Source organism: Dasypus novemcinctus, chromosome 10, assembly GCF_030445035.2.
Source record: "Dasypus novemcinctus isolate mDasNov1 chromosome 10, mDasNov1.1.hap2, whole genome shotgun sequence".
Taxonomy (NCBI): domain Eukaryota; kingdom Metazoa; phylum Chordata; class Mammalia; order Cingulata; family Dasypodidae; genus Dasypus; species Dasypus novemcinctus.
In genome coordinates, this window is record NC_080682.1 from 92978375 (window position 1) to 93001473 (window position 23099).

At 38.1% G+C, this 23099-nt stretch overlaps 2 protein-coding genes and 1 pseudogene across 2 annotated transcripts in view; all 3 read right to left on the reverse strand.

The window, feature by feature from the left end:
* Window positions 1-1150: 1150 nt before the first annotated feature.
* Window positions 1151-2109, reverse strand: LOC105745819 (olfactory receptor 56B1-like; annotated as a pseudogene).
* An 18095-nt stretch (window positions 2110-20204) lies between these two features.
* Window positions 20205-23099, reverse strand: part of LOC131280224 (uncharacterized) — a 61218-nt gene continuing 58323 nt past the window's right edge. The window contains exon 4 of the mRNA XM_071218362.1: window positions 20205-22939. Coding sequence (XP_071074463.1) covers window positions 22911-22939 — 29 coding nt within the window. The 3' untranslated portion in view covers window positions 20205-22910. The remainder of the gene's footprint in view (window positions 22940-23099) is intronic.
* On the reverse strand, window positions 21912-22877 carry LOC101414781 (olfactory receptor 52P1). Its single transcript, XM_004455006.2, has one exon. It carries the CDS (start codon window positions 22875-22877, stop codon window positions 21912-21914), a length of 966 nt encoding a protein of 321 aa, XP_004455063.2.

Sequence of the window (23099 nt, forward strand, 5' to 3'; positions counted from 1 at the left end):
TCACTAAGTCCACACTATATGGTGTATTATTTAATATATATATCACAACCACACCAACATGCCCCAATAAGAAGTAATGTTTTTTTGAATTTCAGTTCCAGCTCACGGACCCCTTGTTATGAAACGCTGGTATAGATAAAGCTGGTGAATTAGAGTCCCAGCATGAAAAGAAATAAGCACATAAAAATATCTAAAGAGAATTTTAATGAAGTTACTATTAACACATTTTGAGGGGGGTTAAGGAAACAAAAACGGATTTGGAAAAAAAAAAAGGGGGGTCTTGGGCACCCAGAGAAGAACATCAGAAGAAAATCTTGTCCTGAGAGGGAAAGGGGAGGAAAGATATTACTTGGTAGCTGTAAGAGTTGGAACGTCCTGGCAAAGGCCATATGGGACACATCCAGTCAGATTCTTGAAGTCAAAGCAGGCTCAAACCCTCTCCTTGCACTCTCTCTTCCTGCCAGTGCCTCCTATTGGCTCAATTCAAGCAAATTCCAGAGGATTTAGGAGCCTGGGTTATGTAGTACATGAGAGTCAGTCTTCTGGGCAACAGATCCATGCAGAAAAGCCAGAGCAACGATCTGAAGAGACAAATGAAGCAAGAAGCAAGTTTGTCTAACTATCTAAACTGTTTGGGCTCCTTTTGTACATATTGAGTCATCTTCCTGTGTTTTACTTAGATCTGTATTTCAGTGTGTGTGCAATCTGCTCATCTGAAGTGTTTTCCATTCCTACCACTGTATCCCATATAATGAGAGTGATGTTCCTTCAGGCTGACTAATTTCTTGGCTCCCTAGTTACAGCTCTCAGTGAGCAAGCATTACCTGCAATTTGTGCCTCAATGACTTAGCACATTGTCGGTGTTGAGTTGGTGCATATGTATGTTTACATATGTTTATCTTTTTACGTTTGTTTTTGTTTTAAGAGGTGGAAATCAATCATTCATTTTGAATTTTATTCATCTGATTGTTTGGTATAAAGTCCTCTCATTTTGGAGATGGTTAGGTGTTTATTTCCTTAGATACTTTTAAAGTTGTTTATTTTTAAAATGTGAAAAGGAATTTCAAAGGCATTTACTTATTCTTCCATCCTACTTTAAGTTCTACTATTCACTTTTGATGAAACCAAAACCCTAGGAGGTTTCCATGTTTCATTTGTTTTTTTGACTCAAACAAAGCATCTTTTGGAAACCTGTCTTAAGCTCTTTTGTCCTAAGTGCATAGACAATAGGGTTTAGGGCAGGGGGAATGATGTTATGCAGCACATTGAGTAGAACTGCAATCAAAGTAGCCTTAGTCTCTGCCAGGTGAGTGATCGAAAGCACGACAATGGTAGTATAGAAAAGAATGATGAGGATGAAGTGGGAGCTACAAGTGCTCAGAGCATTGAATGCAGCTTTGGTTGAGTTCAGTCTAAGGACAGAGTGCAGAATCAAAATATATGACAATATTATAAGGCTTAGATCACTTCCCATGCCAAGCCAAGCCAAAACTAATTGACAAATGCTGTTTGGCCTCCTGTCATCACAAGCTAGGCACGTGACCCCAAGGTTAGAGCATAGACAATGCTCAATCTCATTCTTAGAGCAATAATTGCATTGGGCTGCAAGCACAGGCACTGGAATGACAAACAATCCATTTCTAAACACCATGAATAGGGTAGCTTTTAAGATTAAGGCATTGGTGACAATTGATGAGTAGCAAAGAGGGTAACAAATAACCACATATCTATCAAAAGCCATGCAGAGGAAGATACCAGACTCCATTCCAACAAAGCAGGAATTGTGAAAATCTGAGCAAAACACTCAGGCAGACTAATGACCTTGGCATCAAGCCAGAAGATGGCCAGGATCTTGGGCATGATGGTTGTAGCCAGGCCCATGTCCACCACAGACAGTGTGCCTAAGAAATAGTACATGGGTTGCTGTAGAGCAGAATCCTGCCAAATGGTGGTGAGGATGAGGGTGTTAGCACCAATTGCTAATAGGTAGAGGAGTGCAAAGGGTAAGGAGAGCCAGTGTTGCCATCTGTGAATGCCTGGGATTCCCATCAAGATGAACTCAGAGACCAGGAATTTTGAGCTATTAGAGATTTTAAGAGAAGCAGACATATTTTCCTAATGAAAAAATAAATTTCAATGTTGCTCTCACCAGGCATAACAACAATTAAACACCATCTTAAATAATACGATTTGGTGCTGTAACAGAATGAATTCTGTAGTTCATCTCTTGTACTAATTTAAGGTAAATAATAAGAAATTCTAGGATTTTACCAGCAGAATTCAAACTTAAACATAATTACCAGTGTTTACCATCCAGAGAAAATTCAACATGGATCTCAAATCTGTCTTGTCTTCAGTTATCCCAGGTTAGTGTTACTGTATAAATATAATTCTTTCCATTTTTTTTCAAAACCTTTCTTCAGTGTCTTACATATTTTGTGGAATCATGTGAATGTGTTTGTTTCCTTCACATTTTCCCAAATCTTGATTCAAATTTTTATTAACTGATTATAGCTGAAGTTTTAAAAACAACGAATCAGTAGTGATTAAATTTTGTAGCTACAGCATTCCAAGTTGTTATACCTCCCATTAATGTTTTATATAAGCTTCTAAAACCTTGGTAACATGGCCTTTGAAAGAGTTGCAGACCTAAAGTTTGTTGCTGATTGGGAGAGAAGAAGCTTTTCTTGAATATTATACTTTGTGTGGACTTCTGAGCTGGTTACCAAAGAATAGGATAAAGAAGTTAAGCTATCTGGCTGAATTTGTAAATATAAGGAGTCATACAATGGAGACTTACATAGGAAGTAATGTTTTTTTCTGGTTGAGTCTTAGACATTTAAATACAGAATTTAACAACAAATAATAAGATGTTTTCTATCTTAGATTATCTTGAAATAACTGCCATGGGATGCTCAGAATCATGTTCACAACTAGACTCATATCTTTCCTCAAATTCTATTGCTTTTCAGATACTTTTTATCCTGCACAATGGCCCAATCAACCATTCAGTCAGCCTAACCTAAACCAGAAAATCAGATGCCTGCTTTCCTCACCCCTCATAAACAATAGCTTCCTTAGCCTCTGGAAGTAATTTGGGGAAAAGTACTTCACTCTTTCGCTACAGTACTACTGCTTTTGATGGAACTTAAAGTTTTAAACAACAAAAAGGGAATTCAAATTTTAAATACCTCTAATGTTGTCTGGTCACACTTGTCTCTTAATCTACCTACCTGCTTCTGTCTTTATTGCCTGCAGATTGATCTTCCTAAAACTACTTTTCTCTTGCTTAAAACACATTCTTGCCTTCACATTCTTCTTCAAATAAAGGTCAAAATCCTTCATAGCATTTAAAGCACTCAAATATGCTACAAACCCACTGAGTTTAATTTCTTGGTATAAACCTTTTTGCATCCTACACTTCAGATACACATAATACTTGGTATTAAAATTACTCATTTCACAAGGCATTTCATACTCAAAATGTTTGCCATAGTGGAAACTATTGTAGGCTTATGAACAGGAAAAACAAGCTGGAAGTAGGTACCAAAGTTAAAAAGACACTTAAAATTAGGATTGTTAACAATTTTAATTAAATTTATTGTAGGTTTATTCTTGGTATAATTAGATTTAAATACAGAAAACAAATCTGAAAGGAAAGTCCCCTGTGATCCTGTGATACAAACAACAAAATAATAGTTATTAACAACTAGATGTATTTTCTTTTGGATATTTCTTGCTGCCTATATGTTTGTATAAACATATACTCACTCATAATAGATTAAATCATCCTTTGTTTATGGTGAATGTAAATTGAGCTAAAGTCAAATAAAATGTATCTATAGAAAAACTTAATGTGTAACAGGTACACACAGGCTTGTCCATGAAGCTAATTTTACTTTGGGCATTTAGATATGAGTTCTGAAGAAGTTCAGCATAGAAATTCCATTTTGAGAGCTTGAAAGTGCCTATGTCATTTAACTGTACAAGTCTAGGTGTTTTTGCCAAACATTCACTTATTATTACATATCCTTTTGTTAAACACACTGTCCATATCTTTGAATTTTTCACCACTTCATTTTAAATGTCATTTTCAGTTTAATATTTGTGTGAAACAGTTAAGAGAAGAGCAGATTTTATCCCACCAAAGGAAATAAATTATTTTTAATATTTCTTAATTTGTGGTGAGGAAAAATTGTTATTATATTTTTGGTTATGTAAAATTGTTATTATATGAACCCTGAAGGTAAGACAGAAGAGACTAAATAACCACTGGTCAGTTGTTTGATAGATAAGGTAATTTCTAGACCGTTCTCTGATCCTGATATTTTTCAAGTTGCAGATCCATCTCCTTTTGTTGCCAGTCCCAGTTACAGCATGTTCCCAAAGCAACTGAAGGAAAATTTTAGGATGAGCCATTGGATGCTCTGGGACTTAGCAATGACTATGCCAAGGTTTTAGTACTTACTGTGGTTATGAGCAGAAACTCACACTTTGAAGTCCAGTCACTGGTAGAGGTATTATACTGGGTGGACACAGAAGTTTAGAGAAAGGGGTTTACATTTGAAATGACATGTTCTCAGCTGATAGAGGATGCAGAAATTATGGGCTTCTGGAATTTATGAGTAATAATGAGCTAATGATTTAAGGTTAATAGACCTCCTTTGGACACCTGAGGAGGGAAAGGCACACAGGGAAATCCAAATTCCTAAGATATTAAATCCCAAAAGATGAGAAAGGAGACTAACTCAGAAACATGTTTCCTCTGGAAGTAAACTGAGAATTTACATAAGCAAAAAACTGTCTTCGTTATGAGACTAAGATTCGCCTAAATCATGTAGAGAATTTTTTAATTGCAAGACATAGGTGGTTAAGATGTCTGTTTGAGTATTCTTAAAGTGGAAAATATTTATACATTCAAAAATATATATTGAGTTCCTACTGTGTTTAGAAAATGTGATGAGCATAAAATGATAAATAAAACAGTCGTGGTTCCTGCTGTCATGTAAAATGTGTTCTAATGGGAAAGGGGTAAAATACTAAACAAATAAACAAACTTGTATTTATATTAATAGTTTGGGATAAGTGCTTTAAAGTAAAAGTACATAGAGTTATGAGATCATAGAATGGGGAAAATTAATATAGTCTTGGTGTCAGTAGAGGATTGCCTGAAGTACTGGTATGTACTAAATCCAAATGCTTGTGTAGGAGTTAAGTATGGTGTGTATGTGACAAAATTCCAGGAATTTGAAGATGTTGAAATGAGAGGAGTCATGGCACATTCAAGATAATAAAAGAGGACAAGGACAAATGCTGCTGGATTCCCTAGATGTGGTGGAAATGGGATATGACATGAAATGAATCTGTTGAGGTAACAGGGCCCTTAGACTTGTAAGCAAATTTATTCTAAAATAACAAGAGGACACTGATAGGTTTTAAGGAAATTTAAAAGATATAAACAATATCTTTTGTTATATGTTATATGTGGAGACAAGATAAAAAGGGGCAAGAATAAATCTAAATAAATTGGATAGGCAGTGTAGCAGTTTGATATTGCTTATGAATTCCAAAAATAGATATTGGAATTTGGTTGTATATTTATCTGTTCTTTGGGCATATTAGATTGTATTAAATTCAGAGTTTCACTTTTAATTGATTAAAGCATGGTAGGGCTTTGTTTCCAATTCAGTAGGACACCAATGGGGGTGGGGACTCACAGAGAAAACCACAAGGCTGAGAAGAGAGTTTGAGGTTTGAGTAAATACACAGAGAAGAAGAACACGCATAAAGAGAGACAGCTCATTAGACATGGCAGTGGCCCCAGGAAGAGAGATAAGCTTGGTATTCTACAGCTGACCTTGTGAAGAGAATAGAGCTGCTGAGCCCAGAGAGAAAGGAGCCCCAGGAAGAGACAATATTTGGCTGTGGGTTTTTCATATATGCCCTTTATCTAATTGAGAAACTTTCCTTCTATTTCTATCTTTCTAAATGTTTTTATCAAGAAAGTGTGCTTTCTCTTTTATTCCTGGTATATAAGTATAGTTCAACACAAGAAAATTAATGTAATATGCCGCATTAACAAATAGATGCAGAAAAGACATTTGACAAAATTCATAATCTTTTCTTGTGTCTCAAAAATTCCCCCTGTTACTCCTATTTTCTTTCTCCATCCCCTCAGAACCTCTGGTGGCCACTGCCTTTATATCAATTATACAAGTATTTCCATTGCTAGAAAAAGAATGAGTTTACTTTAGTCTATAGTTGCATTCCTCACTTACCATTGCCATTCCTCAATCTTGATGATTTGGGGATAGTGATGCCCACTCTGTTTCTGATTGAGAGGGGGCTTAGATCCCATGGGACAGATGGACAGAACTGGCTTACTTATAGTTGTAGATACTCTCTGTTTATTTGGGATAGGCATTGCCCATCATCCATCTTTTTTTAGTTGTCCTGGGCAAGTCCAAAGAACTGGAGAGTAACTGTTGCAACTCTGCTGAGATTCATAGCTCAACTGGCATATGAACAGACTGAAGATTTAAGTCTCTAGGACATATATTTAACATGTATAGTGCTATTTATAGGTTCATATAAAAGGGGCAGAAGAACAATATGCAAGGAAATTATAGATGTGTCTAATTCTGTTCCATTGGGGAGCATAAATCCCAAAGTAACACATACTGACAGGGTGCTGAATTTCTAATGTTTTTCTGCCCTGCCTATAGTATATAGATATATCTTAGGAGTTCCTATTTGAGGCCCTTTTAACTGTGGCAGTCAATGAGACTCTGCTGAGATGTGCCTAAGTGTAACCTCTGGAATGATCTCCTGACTCACTTTGAAATCTTGTAGCCATAAAAACTCATTTGTATTTAATATTTCCTCATTTTGGTCAAGGTCTTTTTCCAAATGCATTGTTAGTTGGCACATGATAGTAATCCCTGGTGCCTTGGAGGCTCATTCCCAGGAGTCATGTCCCATACCTGGGGTAAGGTAGTGTGTTTATATGCTGCATTTCAGGCTATATCTTTTGATTGGGGTGTTTAATCTACTTACATTCAAGTATATTGTTCTAAATGCATTATTGACATCCAGTATTTTATTCTTTGGCTTTCATATGTCATACCTTATTTCACACTTGTTTTTACTCTTTTAATTTTACTTTCTGATATTCTTCCTCCTACCTTCCCTTCCAAGGTTCTCTCTGCTGTCTTTTCCTTTTGGGTTGTAGGGCTCCTTTAGTGCTTCCTGAAAAGTTGGGTCCATTCTGATGAATTCTCTTAGGTTCTGTTTATTCATGAATATTTTAAACCCACCTTCATGTTTGAAGGCCAGCTTTGCTGGATAAAGAATTCTCAATGGCAATATTTCTCTTCCAATATTCTGATTATATCATACCACTGTCTTCTCACCTCCATAGTTTCTGATCAGAAATCAATGCTGGGTCTTACTGGGCATCCCTTGTATGTGATGGTTTGCTTCTCCACTGCTTCTTTCAGAATATTCTCCTTATCTCTGACATTTGACATTCTGAGTAGTATGTGTCTTGGACTAGGTTTATTTGGGTTTATTCTAATCAGAGAACACTGCATATCTTGGACATGTAAATTCATTTCTTTCATGAAAGTTGTGAAATTTTCAGCCACTACTTTCCTAACTACACTATCTCCCTTCTTGCCTTCTCTTTTCTTTTGGAACTCCCTTGACAGGATGTTGTTGGGTTTTGTGTTATCATTCAACTCCCAGAGAATTTCATCAATTTTTGTATTCTTTTCTCTCTCTCTCTCCTTATCTTTTTTCAATTTCAACTGTTCTGTCTTCTGCATACTTATTCTTTCTTCTATCATTTTGAGTCTGCTGTTGTATGCCTCTAATATGGTTTTCATCCCACCTATTGCATCTTTCATTCCCATAAGCTCTGTTATTTTTCTATACAGGTTGTCAAATTCTTCTTTGTGCTTAACCAGTGTCTTCTTGATGTCCTTTATATCTTTAGCCATATTGTCTTTCAACTCATTGATTTGATTTAGGAGACTTTTACAGCACTCATTGATTAGTTGTCTCAAATCCTGCTTCTCCCCAGAAGCTTTGTTGTATTCTTTTGCTTAAGCCAAGTGTTCCTTTTCTTTAGTTCTATTTGTAATTTTTTTACTGATGTCTATTCATCTGAATATGATGGTGAGTTTATTGTTCAATTTCTCTCTCTTGCCTGTGGATTGGTTGTCAGGAGGCTGTGGATTATGTCCTTTCTTTTATTCTTGGTTCAACCTGTTCTAGCTCTTTAGGATTATCCCTGTTTAGTTACTCAAATCGAGGCCAGCCTTCCAAGGGCTTTGGGGAGGGAGGTTGTACAAGCCATTGAAAATCTTTTTTCAATTTTAATTTTTTATTTTTTATTTTTTATTATCCTGGTTGCTAATATTGCATTATCTCCTAGTTTCTTCTCCCATTGTATCCCCCAAGGTCTTTCTTTCTCATTTATTTAGGTTTTTTTTTCTGTTGCTGTTGTTGGTGTTCTATATCTTCTTTTCTTTTCCTTACTTGTTGCCCTCCCTTTTCTTTATGCACCCCCTTTTTCTTTCTTTCATTCTTCCCTCTTTTTTTCTCTCTCTTTTCTCTTGTCCCTCATTTTCTTCTTATTTTATTTTATCTTAACTATACAATAGGTGCTGCAGGGAACACCTCACATTTGCTGGGTTTCCTCATCTTCCGTTGCCTCATTTCTGTGTGAATTGATTTTGGCTACCTACACTATCCCCTTTCCCCTGCATCTTTACATACTCCATCATCTATTGGCTCTCCTATATTCCACCTCCCTTTATTTGATCCCCAAATTGTCTAACTCTTAATTTCTAATACCTTTGTTTTGTTTTCTGTCTTTTATCCACTCTTGAAACTACTGCCTTTCTTTTCTCTTTCCCTCTCTCACAAAAACACTAGCTTTTTAATTCATATTCCTCCCATATTCAGTTGACTACCTCATTATAGGTACTCTACTTACTGCTATAACTCTACACAACTTACATGAATCTAATATCCATCCTCCCAGATCTTATATTGTTGCTCTGTTAACATTTATTACCAATACTACTTTACACATTTTCCTTTCTTACACAATTGCCTTTCCCTGGCCCTAATACTTTCCTTCAAAGTGACCTCAGCCAGCAATAAGAAATTAGAATAAGAAGAACAAAGTGACAAAGAGAGGATATAACACTTATACAAAAACAACAGCTAATTAATCCCAAGACTAGACAAAGAAGCTAAGGAACTGATTAAACCCGTCAAGATAAAATGATGACCAGACAGCAACAAAAATCTACAAACCAAACCAGCAATCAGGAAAACATGACTGAATCCAATGAACAAACTAAAAATCAGGAAGGGGAGAAGAACTTTGCACAAGTAATTAAAGATCTCAGAACATATATCACAGACAAATTTAATGAAGTAAAAGAAGAGGTTAACAATATGAAGACAACACTTGGAGGGGAAATTGCAGACATACACAAAAAGATAACAGATATGATGGGAATGAACACCACAGTTCAAGAAATCAAAAATACACTCGCAGCAAATAACAGCAGATTAGAAGAGGCAGAGCAGAGAATTAGCGATGTGGAAGACAGTACATCAGAAATCAAACAGATAGTAGAATTGATCGATAAAAAGATAGGAAAAATCCAGCTATGACTTAGGGACCTGAATGACAATGAAAAATGCACAAACATATGTATTATAGGCATCCCAGAAGGAGAAGAGAAGGGAAAGGGGTCAGAAGGAGTGTTGCAGGAAATAATGGCTGAAAACTTCCCAAATCTACTGAGACAGATGTACATATCCAAGAAGCACAACGCACCCCAAACATCATAAACCCCAACAGGCCCACCCCAAGACATATACTTGTCAAATTATCCAATGCTCAAGACAAAGAGAAAATTCTAAAAGCAGCAAGAGGAAAGAAAACCATCACATACAAGGGAAGCTCCAAAAGATTAAGTGCTGATTTCTCGTCTGAAACCATGGAGGCAAGAAGGCAGTAGTATGATATAGTCAAGGTACTAAAAGAAAAAAATTTCCAACCAAGAATACTCTAACCAGCTAAACTAGCATTCAAAAATGATGGAGAGTTCAAAATATTCACAGATAAACAGAAATTGAAAGAGTATGCCAGCAAGAAACCTCCCCTTCAAGAAATTCTAAAGGGAGTTCTGCAGGAAGAAAGGGAAAAACAGGACAGGCAGAGTTGGAGGAGAGTGTAAGAGTGACAAAAAAGACAATAAGAGAAGAAAAAAAAATATGGCAAAACAAGTCCAATCAAAATATGGCTAACATAAATAATTCCTTGAAAGTAATAATACTGAATGTCAATGGATTAAACGCACTTATCAAAAGATTCAGACTGGGACACTGGATAAGGAAATATGACCCATCTATATACTGTCTACAAGAGACAAATTTTAGACCCAGAGATTCATGGAGGATGAAAGTGAATGGTTGGAAAACAATCTTACAAGCAAACAATAACCAAAAAAAGGCAGGAGTAGCTATATTAATATCAGACATAATAGACTTTAAATGTGAAACAATTTTTTTTTTAATTTTTTTATTTTTTATTGACTTTGTAATAATATTACATTAAAAATATATATGTGAGGTCCCATTCAACCCCACCCCCCCATCCCCCCTCTCCCCCCCCCCAACAACACTCGTTCCCATCATCATGACACATCCATTGGATTTGGTAAGTACATCTTTGGGCACCTCTGCACCTCATATACATTGGTTCACATCATGGCCCATACTCTCCTCTATTCCATCCAGTGGGCCCTGTGAGGATTTACAATGTCCGGTGATTACCTCTGAAGCACCATCCAGGGCAGCTCCTTGAGAGACAAAGAAGGATACTACATATTAGTGAAAGGGACAATCTCTCAAGAAGAACGAACAATCATAAATATTTATGCTCCTAACAAGGGTGCCTCTAAATACATGAGGCAAACGCTGGAAAAACTAAGTGAAAGAATACATGCATCTACAATTATAGTGGGGGATTTTAATACACCACTATCAACTCTGGACAGAACATCTCAAAAGAGAATCACTAAAGAAACAAAATATTGGAACAGTACATTAGAGGAGCTGGATCTAATAGACACATACAGATCATTACACCCAAACACAGCAGGATATACATTTTTCTCAAGTGCACATGGAGCATTCTCCAAGATAGACCATATGCTAGGCCACAAAGAAAGGCTAAAAGAATTCAGGAAGATTGAAATCATACAAAATAATATCTCTGACCACAGTGGAGTGAAGCTGGAAATCTGCAAGGGCCAGAGGCCCAGATTTCACACCAAGATATGGAAATTAAACAGCACACTCTTAGAAAAACAGTTGGTCAAAGAGGAAATCTCAAAAGAAATCAATGACTACCTTGAAACAAATGATAATCATAACACAACATACCAAAATTTATGGATGCAGCAAATTAGTACTGAGAGGGAAATTTATAGCCATGAATTCATACATCAAAAAAGAAGAAAGAGCAAAAATTGAAGAACTAACTGCACATTTGGAGGAATTAGAAAAAAAAAGAAACAAAGTAATCGAACAGGAAGAAGGAAGGAAATAACAAAGATAAGAGCAGAATTAAATGAAATAGAAAATAAGAAAGCACTTGAAAAGATAAACAAGACCAAGAGCTGGTGTTTTGAGAAGACCAATAAAATTGACAAACCTTTAGCAAGACTAACAAAGAAAAAAAGAGAGAAGATGCAAATACACAAAATAAGAAATGAGAAAGGAGATATCACCACTAGCCCCACAGAAATAAAGACTATCATAAGAGGATACTTTGGAAAACTATATTCCAACAAAAATGACAATTCAGAGGAAATGGACAAATTCCTAGAAACACATAAGCAGCCGATATTGATGAAAGAAGAAATAGATGATCTCAACAAACCAATCACAAGTAAAGAGATAGAATCAGTCATTAAAAACCTCCCAGCTAAGAAGAGCCCAGGGACAGATGGCTTCACAGGTGAATTCTACAAAACATTCCGGAAAGAACTAACACCAATCCTGCTGAAACTCTTCCAAAAAATCAAAACAGAAGGAACATTGCCCAACTCCTTCTATGATGCCAACATTACCCTAGTACCAAAGCCAAACCAAGACACCACAAGAAAGGAAAATTACAGACCAATTTCTCTAATGAACCTAGACGCAAAAATACTTAACAAAATACTTGCTTATCATATTCAACAACATATTAAACGAATTATACACCACGACCAAGTGGGATTCGTTAGAGGTATGCAAGGATGGTTCAACATAAGAAAATCAATCAATGTAATACACCGTATGAACAGATTGAAGGGAAAAAAATCACATGATTATATCTGTAGATGCAGAAAAAGCATTTGACAAAATACAGCACCCTTTCTTGATAAAAACACTCCAAAAGATCGGAATTCAAGGAAATTTTTTGAACATGATAAAGAGTATATATGAAAAACCTACACCCAACATCATTTACAATGGAGAAATCCTAAAATCCTTCCCTCTAAAATCAGGAACAAGACAAGGATGCCCACTCTCTCCCCTTCTATTTAACATTGACTTAGAAGTACTTGCTCGAGCACTGCGGCAAGAACCAGATATAAAAGGCATTCAAATTGTAAAGGAAGAAGTCAAAATTTCATTATTTACAGATGACATGATCTTATACATAGAAAACCCTGAGAGGTCTACAACAAAGCTTCTAGACTCATAAATAAATTAGTAAAGTCGAAGGTTATAAGATCAATGTGAAAAAATCAGTAGCATTTCTGTACACCAATAATGAACAAGATCAGGAGGAAATCAAGAAACTAACACCATTCACAATAGTAAATAAAAAATCAAATATTTAGGAATAAATTTAACTAAAGATGTAAAAAACTTATACACCGAGAACTATACAAGACTGTTGAAGGAAATCAAAGAAGACCTAAATAAATGGAAGAATATTCCCTGCTCATGGATAGGAAGACTAAATATTATTAAGATGTCTAGCCTACCAAAACTGATCTACACATTCAATGCAATCCCAATAAAAATCAACACAGCCTTCTTTAAGGAACTAGAAAAACTAACTATGAAATTTATTTGGAAAGGAAAGAGGCCCTGAATAGCCAAAGACATATTGAAAAAGAAAAATGAAATTGGAGGAATCACACTTCCTGACTTCAAAACATACTACAAAGCTACAGTAGTGAAAACAGCATGGTATTGGCATAAGGAGAGACACACAGACCAATGGAATCGAATTGAAAGTTCTGATATAGAACCTCATATATATAGCCATACAATATTCGATAAAGCCACCAAACCCTCTCAACTGGGAGAGAATGGCCTATTTAACAAATGGTGTCTGGAGAACTGGATATCCATATGTAGAAGAATGAAAGAGGATTACCATCTCAGACCTGATACAAAGATCAACTCAAGATGGATCAAAGACCTAAATATAAGAGCCAAGACCATAAAAACCTTGGAAAGCAATGTAGGGAAACATCTACAAGACCTTGTAATAGGAAATGGCTTCATGAACATCACACCAAAAGCAGGAGCAGCAAAAGAACAAATAGATAAATGAGGCTTCCTCAAAATTAAAGTCTTCTGCACCTCAAAGGAGTTTGTCAAGAAAGAAAAAAAGGGAACCTACACAATGGGAGGAAATATTTGGCAACCATATATCTGATAAGAGACTTATAACTTGCATATATAAAGAACTCCTATATCTTGAAAATAAAAAGATAAACAACCCATTTAAAAAATGGGAAAGACTTAAATAGACACTTCTCCAAAGAAGAAATACAAATGGCTAAAAAGCACATGAAAAAATGCTCCAAATCTCTAGCTATCAGGGAAATGCAAATCAAAACGTCAATGAGATACCATCTTACTCCCATAAGATTGGCAGCTATGAAAAAAAAACAGAAGAATACAAATGCTGGAGAGGATGTGAAGAAATGGGAACACTCATCCACTGCTGGTGGGAATGCAGAAGGATCTAACCATTCTGGAGGACAGTTTGGCAGTTTCTCAAAAAACTAACCATAGATTTGTCATATGACCCAGCAATTCCACTGCTGGGTATATACCCAGCAGAACTGAAAACAAGGACACAAACCGATATATGCACACCAATGTTCATAGCAGCATTGTTCACTATCACCAAAAGTTGGAATCGACCCAAATGCCCATCAACAGACGAGTGGATCAATAAAATGTGTTATATACATACAATGGAATACTACTCGGCTTTAAGAACAAATACACTACAAACACACGTGATGGATGAATCTTGAGAACCTTATGTTGAGTGAAGCAACCCAGGCATTGAAGGACAAATACTACATGACCTCAATGATACGAAATAAGCAAGCTGCCTCAGAGAGCTAGAGACTGGAAGATAGGCTTACAGGAAATTGGGGGTAGAGGAAGGATGTAAGCTGACATCTACATGGGTGAAATCGATGATAAGTTGGAGGTAAGTATGTGCACAAGGAAGAGATAAAATGGGGGCATAGGGTTACCTTTGGGTGGGGCTTTGCGGGTTACAGGGGGGCTAGAGATGGGTGGATGGGTAATATTGCCCAAGAAATTGGGGGGAGGGTGGGGCAACATATGAACGTAGGAGATTGTCAGGTGTTGGCTAAGAAAACCTTTTCAAAATATAATTAGGAAAGTTACCTGTTTAAGATACTCAAGGGGATAATCTGACGCAGGACAGACTCCTAGGGAATATCTGAATGCTCATTTTGCCAGAGAGGGTTATACCATTGGGTAGAGACCCATATAATGAGAGTGAAGGTAGACCCACATCCTGAGGAAGACTAATGCCATCAAATAGAGGGAACTGTATCTCTCAAGAGAAAGGGTGGCTCCCAGGGCATTAGGGCAGTTGAGCAAGTCAAGCCCTCAACACTGTTGCAAGTATCTCTGAACATGGCTCCTCAAGAAACGAAGATTGACTGTCACTGTGGGCCCCAAGGGGAGGGGGAAATAGATATTGAATAGATGGAACCAAAGTAAATGTGAGGGGAAAAGAAGTGTTTCACAAGAGTACACAAGGATGGATATAAAACATGTAATATTACACCAAAAACATATAGGGGATGACAGACTAATAATGTAAACCATAATGTAAAACTAAAAAATTTAGAAAACTGTATAGCCTAAAGTATGGACCACAATGTAAGCACAGATGTCACCTTGTTTGAAAGCTATTGTCTCAATATCTGTACATCAGTTTCAGTAAATATGATATGAATAAAAGACTATCGCTGTGGAAGGGAAAAGGTTTTATAATGGATATGTGGGAGTACTGTATATTGTATATATGAATTACTGTGATCTAAGGCTCTTGTGAAGAGAAGCTCGATAATTAGGGAAAAAAGAAAAGAAAAGGATAGGATGTAGAATTTTTCCAAATCAATATGTATTCTATATCTAACCTTTAAACTCATCGCTATATTCCATTTTACTAGTTAGGGAACCTGACATTATATTGGTCTTCACTCTTCAGGAATTTTTGGATGACAGAGTGGTTCAAAAATGGCAGTGGAGGAATACTGGTATGGGATGTTATTGACAGGCGATATACAGTTGACAGGGAGTTATCTAGGGCATGTGTCCAGGGCGCATGGAAATGTTTGGATATACTCATAGTGGAAACAATTAAAAACAACACCTGAGAGGTACTGGGTTCCTGGGCAAGGGGGGGCTCTGTCGTGGTCCCTAGGGGAGCAACAGCAGTCCCCCAGGTGCAACGGTAAGGACCAGGAAGGAATGAGGGTCCAACATGATCCCCTGATACTAATGACTATGCTTGTGGCCTATACACCTGAAATAAGATCAAGGCCTAGAGCAGCACTGTGCCTAAGAGTTCCCTCCTGACAGCCTCCATGTTACTCAAATGTGGCCAGTCTCGAAGCCAAACTCAGCATGTAAATGCAGTGCCTTCTCCCCAGCATGGGACATGACACCCGGGGATGAGACTCCCTGGCACCGAGGAATCACTACCAAGTACCAGCTGATGACATAACTAGAAAATGACCTTGAATTAAAGATTCAACGCAGACCAGCAGAATATCCCTGTCTACATATAATAACAGGAGTTAAAAATGCTGTTTGACCTAAAGTAAGGGGGAAATGGAAAGGACAAATGCGTTTATATTGCTATGAGTCTCTAAAAAAGAGTCTGGAGGTTGTCAGAAGGATTGCCCTTATACACACCTGAGCAGAGTCTCAGAGACAGATAAAGTAGATACAATCCCAGGTATTGGTTCTTTTGAGGGCTAAAGAGACCCACAGATTCTATGGTCATGGCAGATAGAGTTCACTGCCATGTCAGTTGGCCCTTCTTTGGAGCTGGTGTTTCTGCGTGATGGAGCTGGACTCAGATATGATCTCTTTTCACAAGCCTTTTGCTACTTTTACTGGAATTGTAGTTGGTGCTGGGGTTTAAGATATATCTAGGGGATTTGAATCTCTGGACTGACAATATGATAGCCAGGCCTTGAGCTTCAACAGACTTCAGCTCCTACACTCTGATTGATTGGACTTACCCCACTCAGCTAACATGGAGTTGAAGAATGTCAACCACCACACCATGGAGCCTAGAGTGCCTACAACTGAAAGCAGGAGGATTGCATCCAGTATCCATGTGGAATCTAAGCCCCCTCTTGACATAGATGTGGAATGGACACAACCAAGCCAAGGTCCACAGGAAGGAGGAATACAGTAAGGATTAGAGTGGACTTAATGATATTCTATTCATGAACTATTGTGGTTAATAATCAAGAAAATGTGGCATTGGTGTGGAAAAAGTGGCCATGGTGGCTGCTGGGTGTGGGGAATGGGAGGAAGAGATGAGATGTGGAGGCATTTTCGGGACTTGGATTTGTCCTGGGTGGTGCTCCAGGGACAATTGCCGGACACTGTATGTCCTCCCATGGCCCACTGGATGAAACGTGGGAGAGTGTGGGCTATGGTGTGGCCCACAGGCCATGGGGTGCAGCGATGCCCAGAGATGTACTCACCAGATGCAATGGATGTGTCATGATGATGGGGGAGAGTGTTACTGTGGGGGGAGTGGTGGGGTGGGGGCGGTGGGGGTGAATGGGGACCTCATTTTTTTTAATGTAATATTTTTTTAAAAATGAGTAAATAAAATAAAATTTTAAAAAAAGAAAAGTCAGATTCATTTAGAAAATAAAATTAAGGACAACAAATGGAAAGTGTTAGAGACAGAGAAGAAAAACTAGGATTTTGCAATATCATAGAAGTCACAGAAAATAGATTTTAAAGAAGATGATAGTGGCCAATAATACATGTTGTAAGGTAGTCCAATGAGAAGTTGTTGCTGGTAACCCTGATGATGACAAGTTCTCTTAGAAAGCAGGAAGGTTGCAAGGTGACACCTACATAGGTGAAATCTATGATAAGCTGGAGGTAAGTATTTGTACAGGGAAGGGATAAAATGGGGGCATAGGGATACTTTTGGGTGGGGTTTTGTGGGCTTGAGTCAGTCTAGGGATGGGAGGTAGGGTCAGATGGCCCAAGAAATTGGGGGGAGGGTGGGGAGAACATTTGAACATAGGAGATTGTCAGGTATGTGGTTGAAATTATAATGTAGAGAAAAATTGTTAGAAAATATAATAAGGAAGGTTACCTGTTTAAGATACTTAAGCAGGGGCATCTGACACAGGGCAAGCTTCTAGGGAGTGTGTGAGTGCTCATTTTGTCATAGTGGGTTATATCATTGGGTGGAGACCCATACAATGAGAGTGAAGGTATATCCACATCCTGGGGAGAGCTGATGTTCTCAAACAGAGGGAATTGTATCTCTCAAGAGAATTGGTGGCTCTCAATGGGTTAGGGCAGTCGAGTGTGTCAAGCCCTCAATGGTGTTGCAAGTATCTCTGAATATGGTCCTTCAAGTAATGAAGACTGATTGCCACTGTGGGCCCTGGGGGGAGGGGGAAAGAGGTATTGAATAGATGGAATCAGTGTAACTGTGGGGCAATGGAAGTGGTCCACAAGATCATGCAATGATGGATATAGGACATGTTAATTTACACCAAAAATGTATAAAAGTCTATAGGCTAAAATGTAAACCATAATGTAAAACATAACTAAAAATTTGGAAAATTGTATAGTCTAAAATATAAACCATAATGTAAGCCCAATTGGAACCATGTTTGAAAGCTATTGTTTCAATATCTGTACATCTGCTACAGCAAATATAATATGAATATGTAAAAAGATAATTGCTGGGAAGGGACAAAAGATTTGATGTTGGATATGTGGGAGTACCGTATATTGTATATGTGAATTACTGTGATCTAAAACTTTTATGAAGACAAACTTAATAAGTAGAAAAAAAAAAGAGAAAGGATGTAGACACTGAGGAATAAATAGAAGAAATAGCCTTGCCACTGTACATACAGGGCAACACCGATAGCAGTGATGAAAGGCAAAATGTCAAAAACAAAGCTTTTTCATTTTTTGATACTCCAATTTATTTTTACTTTATTTAATTTTTCTAAATTAGTATGTATTCTATATCTAACCTTCAAGCCCATCACTATATTCCATTTTACTATTAATAGAACCTAGCAATATATTAGGCTACATTTTTAAAGAAGTTTCAGACGACAGAGAGGTCAACTATGGCAGGGCAGGAACACTGGTATGGGGTATTATTGATAGGGGGCACATGGTTGGGAGGGAGTTCTCCAGGGCATGTATACAGAGAACATAAAAATATTTGGATATTTTCGTAGTGATTTCAGTTAAAAATGACAACTGAGGGAGTGCTGAGTTCCTAGCTAGGGGAGCTCTATCACATTCCTCAATGGAACAGCAGCAATCCCCCAAGTGCAATGGCAAAGACCAATAAAGACGGATGGTCCAACAATGAAACCTTGATACTAATGGCTATGATTATGAGTCTGCACACCTGAAATATGAACTAGGCCTAGAACCTCAGGGTGCCTAAGAGCTTCCTACTGAAAGCCTCCATGTTGCTCAAATGTGGCCACTCTCTAAGCCAAACTCAGTATGTAAATGCATTACCTCCCCCCACCCCAAGATGGTAGGTATAAGCCTCCCTGGTGCTGAGGGATTACTACCAAGTACGAGTTGATGATGTAACTAGAAAAAGACCTTGAATAAAAGGGTCAACTCAGACCAGCAGAATGTCTCAGCCTACATGTAATATCAGGTGTTAAAAACTGCTTTATGACTTTGGATAAAGGGGGAAATGGAAAGGACAAATGAGTTTATATGGCTATGAGTCTCCAAAAAAAGTCGGGAGGTCATCAGAGGGGTCACGCTTACGCACACCTCAGCAGGTTCCCAGAGACAGCCAAAGTAGATAGAAGGCCAGGTACTGGTTCTCCTGAGGGCTACAGAAACCCACAGGTTCTACGGTTATGGCAGATGGTTCTGGAGTTCAGTGCCATGTCAGTTGGCCCTACTTTGGAGTTTGTATTCCTGAGTGTGATGGAGTTGGACTCAAATATGACCTTTCTATACATTCCTCTTCTGTTACTTTTACCGGACCTGTGATTGGCACTGGGGTTGGCGTATACTCAGTAGACCTGAATCTCTGGACTGTCCATGTGACAGCTAGACCCTGAGCCTCAGCAGACTTGCAACTCCTACCCTTTGGTTTATTGGACTTACCCCATTCAGCTAACATGGAGGTGAAGAAGGTCAACCACCACACCAGGGAGCCAAGAGTGCCTACAACTGCAAGCAGGAGAATTGCATCCATCATCAATGTGGAATCTAAGCCCCCTCTTGATATAGAGGGGAAGTGGACATAATCATCCCAGAGACCACAGTATGGAGGAATAGAGTATGGATTAGAGTAGACTTACTGATATTCTACTATAAATTACAATCTGCATATTTACACTCCTTTACATTTTGAGTATAGGAAAATACTATGCAGAGTATAGCACTGTTTAAGATTTGTGATTGTAGGGCTTGAATGCCTGCTGGAAGGTTAAGTCAGAGTATAAAATAATAGGTTGATGAATTGCAGTGTCCAAATTTTTTATGATGCTTAAAAATTGGTTAAGGATATTTCAACTTGATGGCTAGCATGAAAAATTAAAACTAGTGCACTGACAATCTTTCTATAGAATTGTTTTTATTGTCTTTCACCTGAAAATAGACAAAATATTTGTATTTCTGAGACAGGAAGCTTTAAAAAGTTGGAGCTTGGTTTTTGTCCTTGTGACAGATACTCTTCAAGGGTGGGAAGGTCTGTGAATTTCCAATAGGGGGGTTTACGGCCTCTTCTAATAGGGTGAGGTAGACTGAGTTGATGACAAGCAGACAATTTGAACCATCAATAAATTCAAAATTAAAAGTGCTCATTTGTTAACGGACTGTGTTAGACCAATTGTTTAAAGCTATTCTTCCCGGAGAAGAGAAGATTCAGTATGTACAGCACCTGGTATCTAATCCCAGTTTTACAGATACAGTTAAGAGATTTTCATCTCATGGGATTAACTGGGATTGAGAGACTAAAAACAATTAGCCCCTCCTTTCCTTATGAATAAATGGATGAATACATAAATGATAACTGAATGAATGAATAAGACTCCCATTTTGAATGGTTTGGGTAAATGAATATCCTAGATATTCACTAGAAGTCAATGACTTCTGGAAGGTTCTCCCAGTTACAAAAACGTAAGAATATTTGGGAATCTCATCTTGGCAAAAGGGTACTGAAGGCCATTTGGATTGGGGTTGGTTTCATAGAGAGTGGGGATAGGAATATATCTGTGGGACAAACAGTCCAAGTTTGCTTGTTTATTTTGCACTTGTACTATTTTTAACTTTATTTTTAAAGACGTTTTAGACCCCAGAAAAGTTACATAAAAATATAGGAAACTCCCATATACCTCACCTTATTCCCCTCTCACATTTTCCCCTATTATTAACATATTATATTAGAGTGGTACATTTTTTACAATTGATGAACACATATTGAAGCATTACTACTAACCATGGTTTGTAGTTTATATTATGGTTTACATTTTGCATCATACAATTTTATAGGTTTTGACAAAATATCTAATGGCCTGTATCCATCATTGCAATATCATGCAGAACAATTCCAATGTCTCCAAAATTCCCCACACTCTGCCTATTCTTTTCCTTCTCTACCCTCCAAGTTTATTTAGAAATGAGAGTTATTCCTGACCTCTGCTGTGCCTTAATAAAAATCCTTTTGCTTTATACCAAAGGACTGTAACTTTCAAACACTTGCTCTAACCTAGCTAATATTGTGGGTACTTGTGAGTTTTTTCCCTCTTATTGGTTTCAAGCTCTTTTCCTGGAAATATATAGAAATCCTGAAAAAGTATAAAAGTCCCTTATAGCTCTTATTTCTTTAAATGTGTCTTTATGGTCCTGTCTTCTGATCCTTGCAGATTGTCAGGCAGAAATAATAGCCAAAAATATGAGCTTTGAAATCAATGCTGGGAGTATTGACAGAGGGTCAAGAAGTAAGGAGAGTCTCTGTGGCAATGAAATGCAGATTCTTCCAAACTAGGGGCAAGGCAGAAACTTTCCGTGGCACCCTTGATTATTTTCATGACTGGACCCTATTTAGGTTGAAAGAATCTTCCCATGCTTCCACTTCCTGGATGGAAAGGAAGAATAATGAGCCTCGACCTCCTTTGTGATTTATCATTCTTGGAAATAATCTAGATGACAGCTGTGGAGGACATCTTCCTCCTATTAAAACGTCTTTCCAGTCTGAAATACTGAAGATTTCCTAATCTTAAAAAGCTTCTTTTCTTTTGGACTAAGTCGTCTATACTCCTGGATCACTCAGATATCTTGACCTCAGAACTCTGGCTCCTCTGAAATACCCTAACAACCCTTTCTCGAATCTCCTTGGTCTTGACTCCATATACCACAGGGTTAAGAGCAGGAGGAAAGAGCAGATAGACATTGGCCAAAAGAATGTGAATATGTAGGGGAACATGATGGCCAAAGCGGTGGGTAAAAAAGGAGAAGAGAGCTGGTGTGTAAGAGATTAGGATGACACAGATATGGGAACCACAGGTCCCAAGGGCTTTGGACCGAGCCTCGTGGGATGAGAGGTGAAGGACAGTTTGTGCAATGAATACATAAGAGAGGCCAATACAGAACAAGTCAACCCCAATGACCAATAGTGCTGCTGTCAGCCCATACACACGGTTAGGCTTGGTGTCTCCACAAGCCAGCTTCACTACAGCCATGTGCTCACAATATGTGTGTGGGATCACATGGCTTTGGCAGAAGCTCAAACGTCCAATGAGGAAAGGACATGGAAACATGAGCAGGAAGCCCCGAACCATAGCTACCACCCCAATGCGGGCAATCATGGTGTCAGTGAGGATAGTGGCATAGCGAAGTGGATGACAGATGGCCACATAGCGATCAAAGGCCATGGCCAGGAGCACGGTAGACTCCATCATACAGAAGGCATGAATGAAGAACATCTGTGCTAGGCAGGCAGAGGTAGAGATATGACCTGCTCCACACCAGAGGATGGCCAGCAGCTTGGGAACTGTAGAGAGGGAGGCAGCCAAATCGATGGTCGAGAGCATGCAGAGGAAAAGGTACATGGGCTTGTGCAGAGCTGGTTCTGTGGTAATAATGCCCAGGATGGTTATGTTGCCCACAATTGTGGCTGTTCCCAGGCAGCATACAGGGAGTGATAGCCACAGATGGAAGTGTTCCAAACCTGGGATGCCCAGAAGGAAGAAGACAGACGTGTCCAGGCCAGTGTGATTAGGGGACACCATGGTTTGGCAAAGACTGCTGGGCATCTTCTTTGGTCAGAAACCCACACATAGTATCACAACACCTGGAAAGAAAACACAAAGAAAGGGGAAATGAAGGAGAATAGAGAAAAACTTACTAGCTATATCAGGCAAGCTTCATCACTTATTAAATTGGGATAATAAAAATATCTCAGTCAGAGCTGTGAAGATTAAATGGGTTAATATCTGTAAAGATTCATGCAT